Source organism: Cucurbita pepo, chromosome LG12 (assembly GCF_002806865.2).
Source record: "Cucurbita pepo subsp. pepo cultivar mu-cu-16 chromosome LG12, ASM280686v2, whole genome shotgun sequence".
Lineage (NCBI taxonomy): Eukaryota > Viridiplantae > Streptophyta > Magnoliopsida > Cucurbitales > Cucurbitaceae > Cucurbita > Cucurbita pepo.
In genome coordinates, this window is record NC_036649.1 from 4,610,159 (window position 1) to 4,628,702 (window position 18,544).

The following is an 18,544-nucleotide window of genomic DNA, read 5'->3' on the forward strand; positions in this document are numbered from 1 at the left end:
AGGTATGATACCGTGTTCCTGTTATGGCTATTAAACATTGCTTACTCAAGTACGATAGGATGAAATTAATGTCATCTATACATTATTTCTTATACGAACCAATGTTATGAAAAGAATGAAAGTATGATATGCATCATAACCATGTATTATATTTTGAACTACTGGACATCATACATGGTGTATGTCACAAGCATGGGATGCTTCTTCAGTATATTTTATACGGACGCGTATACTATGATATGATACGTGCTCCTTTTTTTCTGTTGGTTTTCTCCAGAATGAGTGTGCACTAGTCCATAGTCAGGCTTAGGAGGTATGTAAACAAGCCTGTCTTTCGAGTTAATGTGCACGTATAGATACCGGTAAGAGAAAGTAAAGCCCAAGGAATAGTTATGAAAAGATAGGCCCAACCATGAAACATGATTATGTTTTGACTCCAACAATGAGGCTACTCTAAAGTCGCGTTTTCTATTTTTCTAAGTAAAGGTAAGACACTCATGTATGGATGACTGCGTTGCTACGAAAGCCACAAAAATAAAGNTTTTTTTTTTTCAAACAAAACACATTCTAGTTACATTTCTTTTAAATAAATTTCTCCAATGTTAGGCATGTTGTGGCAACCTTAGTTTTAATAGAAAATTAGAGTCGTTACAGTTGGTATCAGAGTGATTGCTCTAAGATGTGATTCAAGAACAAACCAAAGAAGAAGCTAGTAGATATGTGACACCCGAATAAAGGAGGAGTACATAAATGAACCGAGACCACATCATAATGAGAGTGATCTTGAAGATTTGAGGACTAAGAAAGTGTTAAAGGAAATAAAAGTTACAACCTATACTAACAATGTGCATCTTCCCTTTTTGTGGCTTAATCATAAGAACTCCACTCTATCAAGTAAAAACAAAGAATCTGACCTAAGTCACATGTATGATCTGATATCGGCATAAATTCATATAAGTTTGTCTGTGTTTTAAATAATGTTTTTTCTACAATTTGCCACGTCATATAATACTTGCTTTTCTTTTCATTGTTGGAACATGGTTCCTACCTTAACAATTTTATTGGCTACATATTTCAAAAAAATGTATTTTCCTTTTCAACAATTATTTATAACATAGAGAAGATATTTGCTCGATAAAAGTTAACTAGAATCTTTATTTCTAATATAACATAAAGATAAAGAGATAGATAGTTGAATTTCTAAGACCAATTCAGCTATGCCCAAGTTGATGAATGACACAAAATCAAGTGAGAATTCTACCAACCAGGCTCTCATTTAATTATGAAAATATATTTGTGATCTTGAGAACTATTGCTGTCTTGAGTTGGAGTTTTGACCCGAGCCAAAATCAAATCTATTTGCCCTCGGGTTCCTTTCTCCTTACCCAAAAGTTTATAGTTGATCCTCAATAGGTTAGGTAGAAGATTCGAGTCTACAATCATGTGTTCGAAGAGAAAGAAAAATGTTGAAACCCTTACCGACGATCTAAGTTCGAAAAGTCAATTATTGTCGGTGTAGACTTAGAAATAGAAATGAATTGGTTTGAGGGAATTTGGGGTCAGAGAGAGACTAAAATTGGAGAAATAGTAAATTGGCACTCTTCCTTACCTAGTAAATTTTCCAGCAATTTCACACCCAAATGTCTCCTTCCACAGGTTTAGCTACAAAACATTACTGAATTCAAGAAGATGAGTAAAAGAGATTACTATAGATGGAAGGATAGAAAATAAAGTAGCTACTAAGAACTATCTTCCCTGATGCAGCAAGGTTCCCCTTTGTATTGACCCATAACTGATAGAGATAACTCGCATGCACTGCTGCCGCGTTCTCCTCTACCTCTGCTTTGTTACCAATTGTCACAGGCTCCCAACTTCTGTAGTCGCCGAGTGTCGCTCCTTTTTAGGGCATTTTTTTTTTTTTTTTTTTTTTTTTTTTTTGCATTTAAGTTTTAGTCCTACGCTATCTGGCTGCTATCTGTTTGATGCTACATTTTTAATTTTAGATGATCTTTGTGAATGTTTAAGTCTATGATAATGTTTAAAGTACATTTTTTGTAAATGGTTTTCAGCATTTAGTTGTCGAGACATCCACGCAATGGCAACCTTATTTTTAAATGAAAAAGTAGGATCATAACAATAAAAAATGATACGTAAGAAATAGTCATAGAGTACATGTCATTCATGCATCAATCAAGTAATCTAATTAAGCCTAAAGACATATCAACGATAAGTCCACTTACTTCTTAATATCCTTGGATTATCAGAATATCATCTTGAAATTGATTTACTCAAGTGTATTAATAATTGAAGTTGGCTCCAATTATTTTAAATTGGCCAGAGGCTACAAAAACCTAAAACACTCCCAATTACGTCAAAAACGATTGTAGCAGGTCAATTGTGGGTTGTGGTTAGGGGCATGTGTGATGGGTTGCAGTTCGGTTCGGGTTAGGTTGATGCACGTAGGCTTTGCCGACGTAAGGTTGAGCTTCCAGCTTGGATTGGTTCAGTCATAAACGGATCGACCTATGGAAGTTAAGGTTCAAACTCAAGTTTAGATTTGAACCCTAAGGTTTGGACCCGGCTAATGTCTACTAGATTCCTTCTTTGATCTACCTCCTTTTAATGTAGTTTTTATTTTAAATTTTTAAAATTTTTTATTTTAAGAAAAGATATTAAATATATTTTAATAAAAATATGGTGTGATGTCAAATTTTAAATTATTTTTTAATAAAAAAAATATAATATCACGTCAATAATAACAAAAAAAAGTAATGATAAATAACAAAATACAAAAAAACGGTTACTTGTACTAAGAAATTATTAGAAAATGAACAAAACTAAAAAAAAATTATTTATTTATTTTAAGTTTGAATAATAAATCTATATTTTCCATATAGGCTTTTACGGCCTCCACGAAATTTTCTCTACGGACTTGGAAGCCGGGTTTTTCCCGATGAACATAAACCCTAATCTTCTCCCTTCAATTAGCCGGAGCTGACCAGGTGTGTTCTCCGATCATCTTCTTCTTTTTTTACTGCTCTATTTTCCCCTAAAGCTTCGCTATCCATGTTCGCACATTTCATTCTTCCGCACAGAGCTTACTTTTCTGTTAAATCTGAATTTTGGGGTAAGAATTTGGATTTTCGGAACAGAAATGATAGTTTTAGTGATAATTCAAGAAAATCTCATGTGTATTTTCAACCGATTAGAGCTGGTGTGAAATGGAGGAAGGAGCTTCCGTTTGATAATGTAATACAGAGGGATAAGAAGCTGAAATTGGTTACTCGGATTAGGAAGATTCTAGTTCAGCATCATGATAATGTTATGTCACTTAGGGGTTTGGGTAAATTCAGGAGAGATTTAGGTGTACAGGAAAAGACGAGGCTAATTGAGTTGTTGAAGATGTTCCCTGCAGTATTTGAGATTGTAGAAGAAGAAGCGTTTTCTTTGAAATTTAAATTGACGGAAGAGGCTGAAAGGTTGTACTTCGAGGAGCTGAAGATCAGAAATGAAATGGAAGGTTTGTTGGTTACTAAGCTGAGGAAGTTACTGATGATGTCTGCTGATAAGCGAATATTGTTGGAGAAAATTGCACATTTGAGGACTGATTTTGGTCTTCCTTCCGAGTTTCGTGACACGATTTGCCATCGTTATCCTCAGTACTTTAGAGTTGTGGCAACCGAGAGCGGTCCAGCTCTCGAATTGACACACTGGGATCCTGAACTTGCTGTTTCTGCAGCAGAGTTAGCCGAGGAGGAGAACCGAGCTAGAGAATTGGAAGAGAAGAATTTGATTATTGACCGACCGCTGAAGTTTAATCGAGTGAAGCTACCTAAGGGGCTTAAGCTTTCGAAGAATGAGATGAGGAAAATGAATGAGTTTAGGGACATTCCTTATATCTCTCCGTATTCTGATTTCTCAGGGATTAAGGCAGGTACACCCCAGAAAGAGAAACATGCTTGTGGGGTTGTTCATGAGATTTTAAGCCTTACACTCGAGAAGAGAACTCTTGTTGATCATTTCACTCATTTCCGGGAGGAGTTTAGATTCTCCCAGCAGTTGAGGGGGATGCTAATAAGGCATCCCAATATGTTTTATGTCTCGTTGAAAGGGGATAAAAACTCGGTTTTCCTCAGAGAAGCATATCGCGATTCTCAGTTGATCGACAAAGATCGGTTGTTAATCATAAAGGAGAAGTTTCGAGGTCTTGTGGCTGTTCCTCAATTCAAAGGCAGAGGAGCTCCCGAAAGTGACACGGATTGGCGAGAAACCAATCATGGAGATGATATGAGAGGTGAAGAATGGTCTGATGTCGACGATGACGATGATGAATTCGACAACGATGGTGAGGATGACTGGATTGATGAACAGATCAATAACTTAGAAATGGCTGATCAGAGGCTTCTTTCTCCTCCTGCATTACCCGATGGACGGCCCCAAGAAAGATGGTGAGGGGTATGAACTTGTATATTTATGCATATTGTTTACTCAAATATATTATGTGCATATTGTTTACTCTTTGAATTTCACTTCGGTTTGTAAACATTAGGTAGGTTTCGATACGAGTTTGGATGCCATCGGAGATTAAATTTAAGCATTGCCTTTACATTGCTTACTGTTAACATATTGGATAAAATTTTTGGTTAAATACTAAATTTAGTCCTTCAATCTTAGAATTGTGTTTTAGTTAGATGTAATTATGGTCTGCATTGATAGAAAAATTGAAGTAAAGCTTGCATATCTATGATGCTGAGGACATAGAGACAATGGTGAAATGGGTTGAGCGACCTCTTGGTGGATATATGGACCTCAACCACACAACCATGTCCTTTCATGTACAAAGAGTTAAAAATAAGGTCTTTGTAATACTCAAGTTAGATAAGGATGTTCGAGAAAAGTAAAGAGACTTCGGGGAAGTTCAAGAGATTTAAGTATGGTTTAAGGGGTCCAAGAAAAGATATTTTTAATGATCTAGCAAGGTTTTAAAAGAAACTAAAGAGTAGTTTAATGTAAGGTTTTGTATATGATACGCAAAAATAGAATCTCTAGGAATATAATGTCTAGCAAAAAAGTCCCTGGAAAATCTTGAATTTGCAAAAAGAGGTCACTGACCAGAAAATCTACAGCATATATGGTTTTAGAATGAGTCAGCAGCAATGAAAATCCAACAATCAGAATGGGAGTCCATAAATTTCAAGTTCTAATTCAGACTAGTTCTTCACGAAACAAAACAAGGTCAGTACAAGCTTATTCTCTCTTAAACTTCAAGTTCTAATTCAGACCTACAATGTCTCAATTGGGTTATATGATGTTAGCTTATCGAGCTGCTTTATTTCATTTGATTACTCATGCTTATTCAAAAGCTTTGTTGTTTTTAGGATCTGGGTCCATTATTCACTCCATGGAATCGATTGTTGGATATTCTCCAGACAAAAGTCAGAATATGGTTCTTACGGGTTTAACAAAGCATATGCCAATTACAAAAACTGCTTTTTTATTAGGTACCCTTTGTTCTTGATGAAACAAGGTCAGTACAAGCTTATTCTCTCTTTTAAATAAGGAAGTATATAAATTAGAGTTGAATGAGATTTAAATCACACCATGTTGATCAAACCAATTTAAAACCACGAACCAAACTGATTTAAATGTTGAACCAACCTACTACACTGTCATCTGTGCGTGCTTAGGATTTCCTTCTCTATTGGCTTCGTGTGGTGATTTAGTGATTCAGGTGCCAAAATTGCTTAGTGAACGAAATATAATTGTAAAGCTACAATGGTAGTGGTCAAGATACGACGATGAGCATGATGCAGTAGTCAATTTAATATCAGCTAAGTCGAGGCTTAGAGACTCGAGAAAAAAAAACAACTCGAAAACCAACAACTGAGAGAGAGATTCAAGAGAGAAAATCACTCCAGAACGGTGGTTCCAAGCTTGAACGGTCATGGATCTCGGCGCGTGCGACTGAGGTTTTTGAGGAATTATAGCAAAAACATATGCTTGTTAAATCTAGATTTCTTAAACTTGCACTACAAATATAGTTTTCTTAAATCCATACTGAAATTTAAACTGTAAAAACATGTCTCAATAAGACAAACTAATAAGTCCATGAGTATTTGTACATTTTTTCACTCAATTTCTTTTATAGAACATTTTGTTTCCAGGAGTATGCCTTTAAAAGATTGACCTTATTGGAATGCATATCAAATGTATATGGGAATTAAAATAGAGATACTGATGAACAGTTCTTGTTCAAAATAAGATCAATTCCTATGTAAAACTATAAGATGGCATCAGAAATTGTAGCAAAAGCAAAAACAAAGTGATTGGCATTACCATCTCAAAGTTCATATTATATACATAACACCTCAAGTAATCCATACACTCATCAAACCATCTCTAAACCATAATACATATTTTACAATGAAAACCAAAAGAAAGGAACAATGCTGAAACTATATATGATAACAAAATCAGAAGAGGATACTGGGTGAGTCTCCAATGAGATGCCAAATCTGCTGCAACCTACAAAAATCGATTGGTTCGACTATACCCGACACTGATGAATCGGTTCGACTTCATCCTGCAGCACGGCCATCCTCAAGGACACATCAGCCAGTGATTTGAGGTTGCAGTTTATAAGGGAATGGACAAAGAAACATGTCTCCTCTTTTGTGTTTCCCTCGGGTACATCCACGACAAATGACTCGATCACCAATGTCCCCGGTCTTCCATCGATGACCTCGGGATGGACGGTGATAATCGAAGAGTAGTTCTGCACAGAATTTAGGGCCTCAAAGAAATGAATTTCAAATCTTCTCAACTTGTCGCATAACTTGCATTAGTATTGAAAATACATGTGACAATCAAGTTCCTATCATAACATCAACATTTCTAGCATCTTTTCTTGAAAGAGTTTGCAATCTTGAGTTTGAAGCCTATACTGTCATATCATTTTCCCTGACCATTGATCAACTTACGAGAGCCCAATCTCATCGTTAGCAGATATGTCTTCTTTGGGTTTTCCCTTTCCGACTTACTCTTCAGGTTTTTGTTAGGGAGAGGTTTCTAGACCTTTATAAAGGGTGTTTCGTTCTCCTCCCCAACTGATGTGGGATTTTGCAGTCCACCCCCTCCTGGGCCCAGCGTCCTTGCTAGCACACCGCCTTGCGTCCACCCCCTTCGAGGCTCAGCCTCCTCACTGGCAAATCGCCCGATGTCTGGCTCTGATACATTGGTAACCGCCCAATCCCATCGCTAGCTAATATTATCCTCTTTGGCCTCTCCTTTTTCTTTGGCCTCTCCTTTTTCTTTGGCCTCTCCTTTTTGGGATTCCCCTCAAAAAATTTATAACGCATCTGGCGAGCAAGAGGTTTCCACACCTTTATAAAGGGTATTTCGTTCTCCTCCCAACCGATGTTGGATGTCGCAGCAGTAGTGTAATATGGTCAAGTTTGCAATATTTATAAAGGAAAATTATGAAGAGCAAGCACTACAAGGAGAAACCAAGAACAGAGGAGGGTGAAAAGCAATACCCTGAGTCTGTGATCACCACCAACAATCTTGACTCCAAGTATATGTTCTTCATCATCAAGAAGCTCCAATCTCTCAGTACTGGTAGTAGCTGGAAGCCCAGATTTGACATCAACTTCTCTAAGACTCCCTATTCCAAGGCCATCTCCCCTCACCACACACCGACTAACAAAAGGCTTGTACCTCTGTGGCCGATCGAACCTCCTAACCAACGACCATACCTAACAAATCAACACCAAAATTTCACATCCATACAAATACTTCAAGAGACTAACAGTGAAATTCATCCAAATTAAGACCTAAATCACCATTCTACGAACAAGGATTCAAATAAAGTGTAGCAAATTGAAATTAAATGGAAAAGAGAGACGTACGAGGTGAACGGGAGCTTTGANAATTAAAATTAAAAGAAAAAAGTAAATTAATTAACAAAAAGGCGGAGGAGCACTGATTGTCGGTAGGATTGTGGCTGTGGTACCTCTGAATGTAGTGGGACTCCATGGATTTGGGTCGTCGTTGAAGAAAATGGAAGGCTGTGGAATGGGTTCGAACAGAGGAAAAGGTGCGCCACACATTAACGTTCTTATGCTTTAAAACTTCTTCCTCCTATTGTGCCCTTCCCACAATTTCCCTTTTTTTTTTTTTCCTCCTTTTAATTTTGGTTAAATTACAAATTTTTTAAAAAATTACCCGACTTGAAATAGTGTGACATGTTAGATGAACACGACTCTCCACAATGTATGATATTGTCCACTTTGAGCATAAGCTCTCATGGCTTTGATTCAAGCTTCCAAAAAATGTCTCACATCAATAGAATTAGTATTCCTCACTTATAAACCTATGATCATTTCCTAAATTAGTCTGAGACTTCCATTGGATGACAGTAACTTGAAATGAAAATGAAAATTGAGATCGAATACTGCTGCATCATTTCAGGTCAATCGAATACTGCTGCATCATTTCAGGTCAAAACTACAAAAGCTTTATTCTAATTTTTATTTAAATTTTGTTTTTCAGGATCAATTTTTTTTTCTCATTTAAAAAAAAAAAAATGATATGATGGCAGTTGTATTTAATTATTTGGCATATTAGTTGGTGGGTTAGAGTTATCCAATAATGATAAGACAGGTCATAATCTGAATTCCCTCTTATACACTCCACTTCGTGCCATGTGGATTGCCCGGTCACCAGCCAAGTGTACTGTAACCTGTAACACGGTTCTCCAATGAAAGCTACGAATCATATAAAATCTAAAATAAAAGAATTTAAAGCTGAAAAACCTAATGACATGGACACCCCCATTCAATGATTTAATATCAACACTTTTTTATTTTTTTAATTCGGATTTTGTCATTTTTTATTTTATTTTATAGAATTAATTGAATGATTTTATNAAAAAAAAAAAAAAAAAAAAAAAAAAAAAAAAAAAAAATTAGAAGATCGTTTTGCAACTAAATCACATATGCATTAATTTTTTAAAACTTTATATTTAACTAAGTTTTCATAAATTTAAAATTTTAGAAATGTAATTTGTAAACTCAAAGTTCAATAATTTAAATGTAATTTTTATAAGTACCGAGAAAAAAGTAAATATATTATTTATATTAAACAAATAAGTCGTATAATTTAAGGAAAAAAATATTTATAGTGGTTATTAACATTATTTTAAACTTGTATAATGTTATTTCATTCATGTATCGTACTAAAACATGATTTTATGTATTCGGTTAGAAATTAGTTGAAATTACTCGTTACTTGTAACTCTTTTAGTAATATTACTGATTATAATTTTCAACACGATTTGGCCGTACACCAACTTCTTCTTAGTTAGACTCTAAATCACGTGATGGGAAGAGAAATATCATCTTTGCAACACCATTTATAAGGTCTAGATGTCAATTTTAGTCTCGATCATCGACCAATAATGAAGTTATTTTCGATTATTTCATATATATATTTTTTTTTGTTTGTAAAGTGTTTTTCCTCCCGAATTTAGGATATTTATATGGTTATTTCATCATATTCTTTACAAAAAGAAAAAAAGAAAAGAAAGACGAGATAGTTTGGTTTTTGTGATATTTATTATATCATATTCGAATTGGGTCGATTTTCAAAAATTTGAAACTTTCGGCCAAACTCTCTCTTTTTCTTTTGCTTTTTAGAAAGTTATTTATTTATTCTTTTCGCATATTTAGCCCCAAAAAAACTTATTTGGATTTTAGTTCTTAAAATTAAGTCTATTTAGATTCTTTGATTATTTACCTTTTAATATAAAAAATTGATATAAAAAATAATTGTAATAAATATAAAATTATTTTGGGAGAATAAATGAGATTCGAAATGGATAAGGACACAATTGAAAAGAAAAGAAGGAAATTGGAATAAACTTTTCGTTTTCTGTGGCTTTGTTCAATGTCTCTTACCCGTCGCTTTCTCATTTTTTAATTCATACTCTAATCAAAATGCTCATCATTTTAAAAATATTACCAAAATTTTATTTTATTATTATTATTTGGGATGCATTCTATAAAATGTCTCTCTCGGTTCTAAAGAGATTCGACATCTTTTTCAGAGAGAGAAGAAGAGTGTTGAAGTACGAGAATTGACAAATTTGACAAATTATGGATTCTTCACCTGGTCAGGGATTATGTAACTCATAAGTTATATTACTGAATACATTTTTAGTGGTTGTTAGTTAAATCAAGAAAACGAGGAGAAAACGAAGGTACATACGTGATAGTTAGAATCTTTGTTGTGTCTCTTGTATTAGAGCAATGCAAGCATTTACCAACATTGACAACCTATGCCGAAAAACGCTACCCAACGTAAACAACAAGTTTCAAGCTCAAAAATAGCTCTGTAAAGCTTCAAGGTAATATGGACGAGTAAACTGTGTAAGATGTAAGAAATTATCAAATTGCTCTATGATGATATTTTTAATGAACGGTGATTTAAATTCTTTTCATTGGGTTAGAAAGAAGGATGAATTTGTTTGTTTGTATTAATGTCTAGTGCTTTAAGTGATTGATAGAATATCTCTCTAGTAAGCTTACATGAATGTTTAGATTATGTCAACCATGCTTTAGGTGATTGATATCTCCTTAGTAAAGCATGCACCGAACAAAACTAAGACTAGGGCGCTAGAGTTAGAGCTGTTGTGAGTTGACCTAGATCATTACGTTTCTAGTAGATCCAACACCCCAGGACCATGAACAACGATTAGAGGTTTAGACTTGTGTGCACCCAAAGAATGGATTAGCTCAAGGAGTTAGCTTTAAGCGTCCTAGAATCTACAACATCCAAGAATGACAAAGGTAGCTCTCCAAGTCATTAGCAATATGTACGATGTCATCAGTACCTCCATTAGTAACACTCCAAGCTGTTAGCGGTTTGACAGTGCCATCAGAGTTTCTACTACCCTCTTGATAAGATAAGGAATCAACTACAAGGGGAATAAGATTCGGATTACCTTGTTGATCGAATATCTCAAGGCAAGAACACTTGATTGAGATTCGAATCACTCCACAAGCAAGATCGATCATGTCTAGCTTGAATGACTCTTGTTGATCAAATATCTCAAACACTTGTTTGAGATTCGAATCACTCCACAAGCAAGATCGATCATGTCTAGCTTGAATGACTCTTGTTGATCAAATATCTCAAACACTTGTTTGAGATTCGAATCACTCCACAAGCAAGATTGATCATGTCGAGCTTGAATGATTCTACATGCAATCTAAACTACATAGAATTGCAAAGAAACTTAGCCATGGGCTAAAGAAAAGCACAAATGCTTATTTCTATATTTTCCAAGTCTACCTTACAAATACAACATACATGGCTTTATATAGCCTCAAAATGAAACTATTAAAGGCATTCCAAAAGTTGTAACATTCATACTTAATGGCCATAATTAGCCATTATGTAATTGTAACCTAAAGTAAATAAAAACTCTTAAACTACATTAATGAAATACAATAACTCTAAATCGTAATCCACCCAAAATTTATCACATGAAACTCCATTCTTCTTCATTGTGACATGAATTGAAATACTTTTGATGATTTCAACAATATTTTCTTCACATCTTCATTGAAGCATATTGTATGATTGATGTCTCTTGGTTCATATCACCTCTCCACTTCGATACCGATACTGTTGAGTTTTCACTTTGGTACCCGTATCGTTGAGCTTGGCACAGGTTTGTTAGGGTAGTGTGACAGTTGCACCAACCTTGTGGAAGTGTCATGACAGTAATCTCGTCCTAAGGGGGTTGTGGAACCCTACAAGTTAACTTGGTAGTTGGCCACACATGGGTGTTGCACCCCCAAACTAGGTGATTTTATGGTCGTGTGGAAAGGTTCGCCAGCTAACCTTCCATGGATGACAAGTAGGGTCAAAACCACCATATTGCCTACTAGAGTATTATGAGGTAACGCCTCGACCTAGAACGTTGGTGTATACAACGAGAGCCTAGCAAGTCACCCTAAATCAAAGAACAGAAGAGAGTTGTTCACTACTTGTCATTTGGTAGATTCATGATACCAAAAAAGAGTGAACAACTTCCTCTTAAGCCATAGTAGGTCTTTGAGCAATTAGAGAACCACTCTGAACTTCGAGATACCCCAAATGCTCAAATAGAAGTAGATACTAGATTTGAACTTCCTATATCTAGAGTAAAACACGTGGATACCTAATAGTTTAAGGATGCGATCAGAGCCTACAAGTAGATTTTTTACTGAGTATTTTATGTTCGCCCCTTCCTCTTTTTTCTAGTGTTTGCAAGCTATTAATCAAAGTGAAGGAACTTTCGAAAGTTGTGCGATCACATGAGGTGAGGTAATTCTGGCGTGTTAATCCGTCTTGGGTTTTTAGTATTTTGTTTTGCATTTTATAACAGTGTCTAAAACCTATTTTTAATTGTAATAATTTGAATAACAGGTTCTTGTAAATAGATTTAATTTTACATTTAATCCTGATGTTTTTATGTTTTGTCTTTTGATTTAAAATTTATCATAGTATCATCTTTTATTTTATTTTATTTTATTTTATTTTATTTTATTTTATTTTATTTTATTTTGGTCTTTGTCTATTAGTTATGGTCCAAGTTTCGAAACCTCAAATTAGTCGTGACAATTTTGGATTTGGGGCAAGGGTGGTAATGGATCGCGGGCCCGTGGTCGGCCAGACGTGTTTCTGGGTTGGCACCCGAGGCTATGGCTAGTTCGACTCCGAAACCTGTGGCTTGGGTGATATAGTTGCCAAGGTTGAGGTTGAGTCTTAGGTTTGGATTTTCGTGGAATCCTTGTATCACAAAACCAAAATCGAACCTGAGCTTGAATCTCGATCTCGGTAGGTTGACCATCCAAACCGTAGGCTTAGAATCAAACCACGCTAACCTCGAACGCCCAGCCCAACGACCCACATACTCAATAGATAGTCCTTGGCCCAATGCATCCAACTCATGATGCAGGCCACAATCCCATTTGCTGCCCTACATGTCCAGCTCACTATCAACTCGACTCAGTTGTCTCCTTGGCTTGGGACGTCTTAGGTTAGGTTGGATGAATTGAGTATTGTGTAAATAACACGTATTTGTGGCTTATCTACATGTTATTTTCTGATGTTATGATATACTAAGGTACCATATTCTTTTCTTTTTTTTTTTTAATCACGATACATATCTTGGTTCTTGCCTTGAGAACTTTGGTCATGAATTTTGATAACATAGTTTTATCCGAGACCTTAGTCTAAGGTTATGAGTTCTAAATTCTATACTTAGGACCTTGGTTCTAAGGTTCTAAGTCCTTGGTTCTTGGTTCTTGTCCCTTAAACACTCCCTTAGGAGATCTTTAGGGTCTTATGATCAACACACAACTCTATCTTGACTTATGTTTGAGGTTTCATAAGTCCTCTATGACATAGCCTATGTTTGAGGTTCATGCATCCCCTGCGACAAAGTCTGAGTCATGATATTTGTGCCTAAAGCTTCATGCATTTGCTGCGACACACTGCACGCCTATGCCTAGTGCTTCGTACATTCTTTGCAATATTGTGTTGATTCAAAACAATAAGGTCATAACATATGCCTCCCGAAAACTAAAGAAGTACAAGCGTAACTACCTAAAGCCGACTTGGAGTTATCAAGGTAGTATTTACTTTGAAAATATAGTGACATTAGTATGGGTAAAAGATACAAGTATACACTGACCAAATGAGCCTTAATATCTATTTATGCAGAAGGTGTTGACATCAAATAACACATGTGGTTGAAACTGGTGAAGTATTTTTATGTAGAGATCATATGCCATCCAGGTAAAGCCAATATGGTGGTCAATGCGCTAAGTAGGAAGACAACTCACTCTTCGATGTCGATTACTTGTTAGAAGAAGTTAAGATAGGTTGGATTCAAAGTTGAGGTCATTATCAAGGACGCCACAGCAAGATTGGCACAATTAACAATCCAACCTATCTTAAGAAAACATATTACAGATACTCAAAAAACTGACTTATACCTCTGTAAAGTCATATAGGGAGAGGGATTGTTTAGAAGGGTTCTCCATTTACTCAAACAATAGATTGCTATGCCCCAACTGACAATGTGTCCCGAAAAAGAGGAAATATAGGGAGCTATTAACTATTAACTAAGGCCCATGACTCTTCTTACACTATCCACCAAAAAAGCACAAAGATGTACGAGGACTTGATGTTCTCCTATTGGTAGCAAGAGATAAAACTAGACATTGTAGAACATGTAAGTCGATGCTTGACTTGCCAACAAATAAAAAAAGCCAAGACAATGACCATCAGAACTACTGCAACTCCTAGGTGTTCCCCAATGAAAATGGAAATACATCATTATGGACTTCATCTCGAGGTTACTAAAGAAAAAAAAAATATTCACAGGGATATGGGTCATCATCAACAAACTAGCTAAGTCCGTTTTCTTCATCCCTGACAAGACAACATACTCAGTATACAAATGAGTCTAGTTATACATAGAAGAGATAGTCCGACTATGCAAGGTTCACATGTCAATTTTGGAAGAGCTTCTAAAAGATACTATGGATGCAATTAAAGTTCAATGCGACCTTCCACACTCAAATGAATGGACAAATCAAGTGACTAAATTTGATATGAGAAGATATGTAGAGCACATGTGAGAGGGATTTTGCAGGTAGCTGAGACGAACAACGGCATGTTATGGAATTTTTCCTACAACAATAGTTATCAACAATAGCTCTAAACACAAAACTGTTGAAATAACTTGGAATTTTTTTTTTAAAAAAAATAGCATTGAAAAGTTTGGATTAAAGCCGATTTTCCCTCAACGATATTTTTCTCCAAATTGTGATCTATAAGGACTGTCATGAACCATTCAACCCTAGTGTCTGCCAGCCAACTCTATGCGGTCACTTACCATACTTTGATAATTAACGAATAGTTAGAGACTCCTTAACCACACCCACATAGTGTATGGATTGCACTAATTGGTACATATACGTCATATTAAGTCCGAAGATATGATAGGTCTCTCATTAAAGATTAACCACTAATCTTGCCATTGTACCACAATCGTATAATCATATGCAATCAATCAGTGCAATTAAACCCTAATTAAACTCTAATCAATAATTCATAATTACTGTACTTATCATAAAATGCTACCAATCAACATTTCCGCCAATAAAATCACATCTTAATCATATTATTACTCAAACATGCTTTGGTTGCTGCTTATCATAAGTGGAGGCTGTACTTAACCACTCATTTTACTTTCTAGAAAGTTAACATATACTGTTGATGTTTGTTTGCATAATTTTGACGTGTCCACTGAATCGAAGGAGGATGCAAGGTTCACCTCGCGTTTCTGAAAGAATTTATAGAAAGCAATGGGAACACAATTTAGATTTCACGAGACTTCCATCCTTAGACAGATGGATAGACAAAGAGATTGAATCATATGATCGAGGACATGTTAAGAACTCGTGCTACAGACGTTGCACCTACACATTATGGATTTCGCTACAACAATAACAATCAGACAACCATTTACATAGATTTATTTAAAGCAATATATGGACAAAGACATCTAAGAAGAAGTTCGCAGACATTAGTTATTAGGGTAACAGATGGTCAAACCTTTGAGCAAAGTAGTGTACACGATTGAGTTGAGGATACAAACTACCTTAGAGACAACAAAAGAACTACACAGACTGAAGTAAGAAGGACATTGAGTTTGTCGTGGTTGTCTGATGTTTTCTGCAAGGTTGTACCTAGGGACATTTTGGTCATTTTACCTTCTAATTCTTGGTTTAACCTCTAAGTGTGTTCCAATAACTTTCAAGCCTTACCGAATCAATAAGACCGTACAAAGTTTCATAGCATTGGGAGATTATTTAGATCATGAACGGTAAATAAGTTACCTTAGAGGTATTATAGTCCTTTTAAATCATTATATGATTTAGCTACCTAACCTTGTCTAATGACTACCAAATTTCATATATACTAAACATGCCACAGTATGCTTAGCATTAAAATTTTATAGTAAGCAGAATTCATTTAGTTCGTCATTTTAATGTTACTTAAATCCCGATCAAATCGATTAGTTCAAAGCCTTAATTCTCGATTTTTGGTGTTTTTCTTTTATATTTCCTTAATTCATACTTGGGTTAAGTTCATACTGAAATTCAGGCAATTCCTACAAGTATTTGTTAAGAAAAGTCTAAGGTGGCTACTTACCTCATCATCGACGTTCGGGACCTCCGTTCTCAAGGTTTCAGTATCCAAATTACTTCAAAGTTTCTTTGACAGATTCTTTAGAGTGTCTAGTTTCTGAAACCATAAAGTTTTTCATGAGAAACGGTTTGAAAGAGGGTTAAATTGAGAAAAACTAAGGGAGAGTCAGTTTTGCGTTGACATGGCCGGTTCAACTAAATCAGCTACGTCATCGTCTTCTTCCTCTGGAAGGAGAAGACACGTGAGGGTAGTATCTTCCCCACCTGAAACTTCGCCTCTTTATCTCCGTTTATTGCGTTTCTCCTCTCAATTTCTTCTTGAAACTTAAAGATGGTGTTACAAGGAAGAGTTAGGGATTGATTTCATACCTTCTCGTGGATCGTAGCTTAAGTTATTCACCCTCAAAGTTCATCAAAAAGCTCTGGCCGGAGTTCAAACCAGAGAACTGGGGCAGCCATTGTAGAGGTTTTCCAAACCCGATTTCTACAACTCACTCGAAAACTCAAATTTTTGTTTTCTTGGGCAATTTACTCTAGGATGTTTTGGCTCACTATTTTTTCATCAAAGTTACTCATATTAATCCTCTTAAGTTAAAGGAATGCTCAATTTGAAGAAAAATGGACGGTAGAAGGAATTCAATCCTTACCCCCAATTTGTATCCAAAAATGTCTTTCTTCAATTGTGCATGTTCTTGGAGTTAATTCTCTTTGTGATCTTCTACAAAAACAATCCTTCGATATGTAGAAACCGATGGGATTGGTCTCACTTGGTGAATTCATATGTAGCCTCGGATTGAATTTCAAGCTTTTCTTCAAACTCCTTTAATGGCTGTTAGGTTTGGGGGAATGAGTTTTCTTCCCCAAACTTGTAGGTAATCTTGTTTAGAAGGTGTAGGAAGAAGTTTGGAAATTGTGGACTATTGTTCTCGAATTTGGAAGAAACCCGAGAGTAGAAAACCAAAAAATTCAACGGCTCTTTATAGAGGGAGATTAAACCGATGTTAGCACCTCTAGAATCATCATGATTTTGAGTCTTGAGTTTTCCAGAATTTCTGTCATAAATATCCCTTCGATCATCGAATTCTAGTCTGACTTAGCTCGAGTCGAGTTTTCCACAATTTGAATTTCTTGGATGTGATGAGGTGTGTGTTTTCTAGAACATACTCAAATTTGGTGAATATCCAACCGTTGAAAAGGAAGATAAGGAGGATTCTTTTTAGGAATGCTCACGGCCACAGATATGATTTTCTCATCTGTGAGTCATTCAAAATTCCTTCTCTTTTTGAAGGAAGCTACTTATCTTAGCATCTTATAGGAATTTCTACGTGGAATTTCTAGGTGGAATGCTCAAGTCATAAAGTAAATGGTTAGAGGTGTACCTATATCTGCTTGATCGAGGCTATTAGCCTCCTTGATCGTAGGACATGCTTAAGAAATTCACCCGAAAACATTAGGATTTAAGGAGAAAAACACCTCAGATGGTGGAAACTCGAGAGAAGATTTAGAGCAACTGTCATGAAAGAATCGAGGGTTGAGAAGGGTTGGAAGTCGAGATCCTATTATTATTTTTCATTATAGTTTGAAATCTAAAATTGTTTTTATGGAATTGATGATTATTTAATATTTTTTCAGAAATTAACACTAGTCTTACTTATTATTATTATTATAAATGTCCCGTTAAAACTCTATAATTAACACGATAAATAGTCTTACTTATTATTATTATTATTATAAATGTCCGGTTAAAACTCTATAATTAACACGATAAAAAGACCACAAAGATTAATGAAACTAAACAAGATGGTGAAAGTATAGGAGCAAACAAAAGGTATATATTTAAGCTTAAACCCCAGCCAATCAATCAGGTGCACTCCATCTCATGTTTGGGGGACCATGAAATGGAAGGGATGGTTGGGAAGCAACAAGAGCAGTCTTCTTGGCAAGATTTGGGCCGCTCCATACGGGCCCATATCCTATATGGGCTGGCTCTGAGTGGGCTCATCTGAATTGGACCCATCAGTGAGTGGGCCCCAACATTCAACATTATTGAATTCTGGAATGGAAATAAACCCAGACTAAAGCGTCCTGTAATTTAAGTTATTTGGGCCATTGCCACTTTGATTTTCGATTTGATTTCTTCTTTTCATTTAATTTAAGATCTAATTGAAGATTTTGGAGGAATTTGAGTTAGTAGCCATTCAGATTAGTTCGGATCGGATCGACTAAGCATGTATGAGTAAGTTACAAATAGATCGATAGATACAAATAAGCAT

At 35.6% G+C, this 18,544-nt stretch overlaps 1 protein-coding gene and 1 pseudogene across 2 annotated transcripts; one reads left to right on the forward strand and one right to left on the reverse strand.

Annotated features, from left to right (window-relative positions):
- The first annotated feature begins 2,888 nt into the window (after positions 1-2,888).
- Positions 2,889-5,865, forward strand: LOC111807307 (protein WHAT'S THIS FACTOR 1 homolog). 2 transcript variants are annotated; one of them, XM_023692973.1, is made up of 2 exons: positions 2,889-5,527; positions 5,724-5,865. In XM_023692973.1, exon 1 carries the CDS (start codon positions 3,067-3,069, stop codon positions 4,450-4,452), a length of 1,386 nt encoding a protein of 461 aa, XP_023548741.1. In that variant the 5' UTR covers positions 2,889-3,066; the 3' UTR covers positions 4,453-5,527; positions 5,724-5,865. The 2 variants fall into 2 exon arrangements, with proteins under 2 accessions (XP_023548741.1, XP_023548742.1); XM_023692974.1 differs by having other exon boundaries at positions 2,889-5,235; positions 5,379-5,865.
- Positions 5,866-6,300: 435 nt separating this feature from the next.
- On the reverse strand, positions 6,301-8,140 carry LOC111806527 (annotated as a pseudogene).
- Positions 8,141-18,544: the final 10,404 nt, after the last annotated feature.

Excerpts from the sequence above, each read along its gene's own strand:
- LOC111807307 (XM_023692973.1), top strand. The coding sequence starts at position 3,067 with ATGTTCGCACATTTCATTCTTCCGCACAGAGCTTACTTTTCTGTTAAA.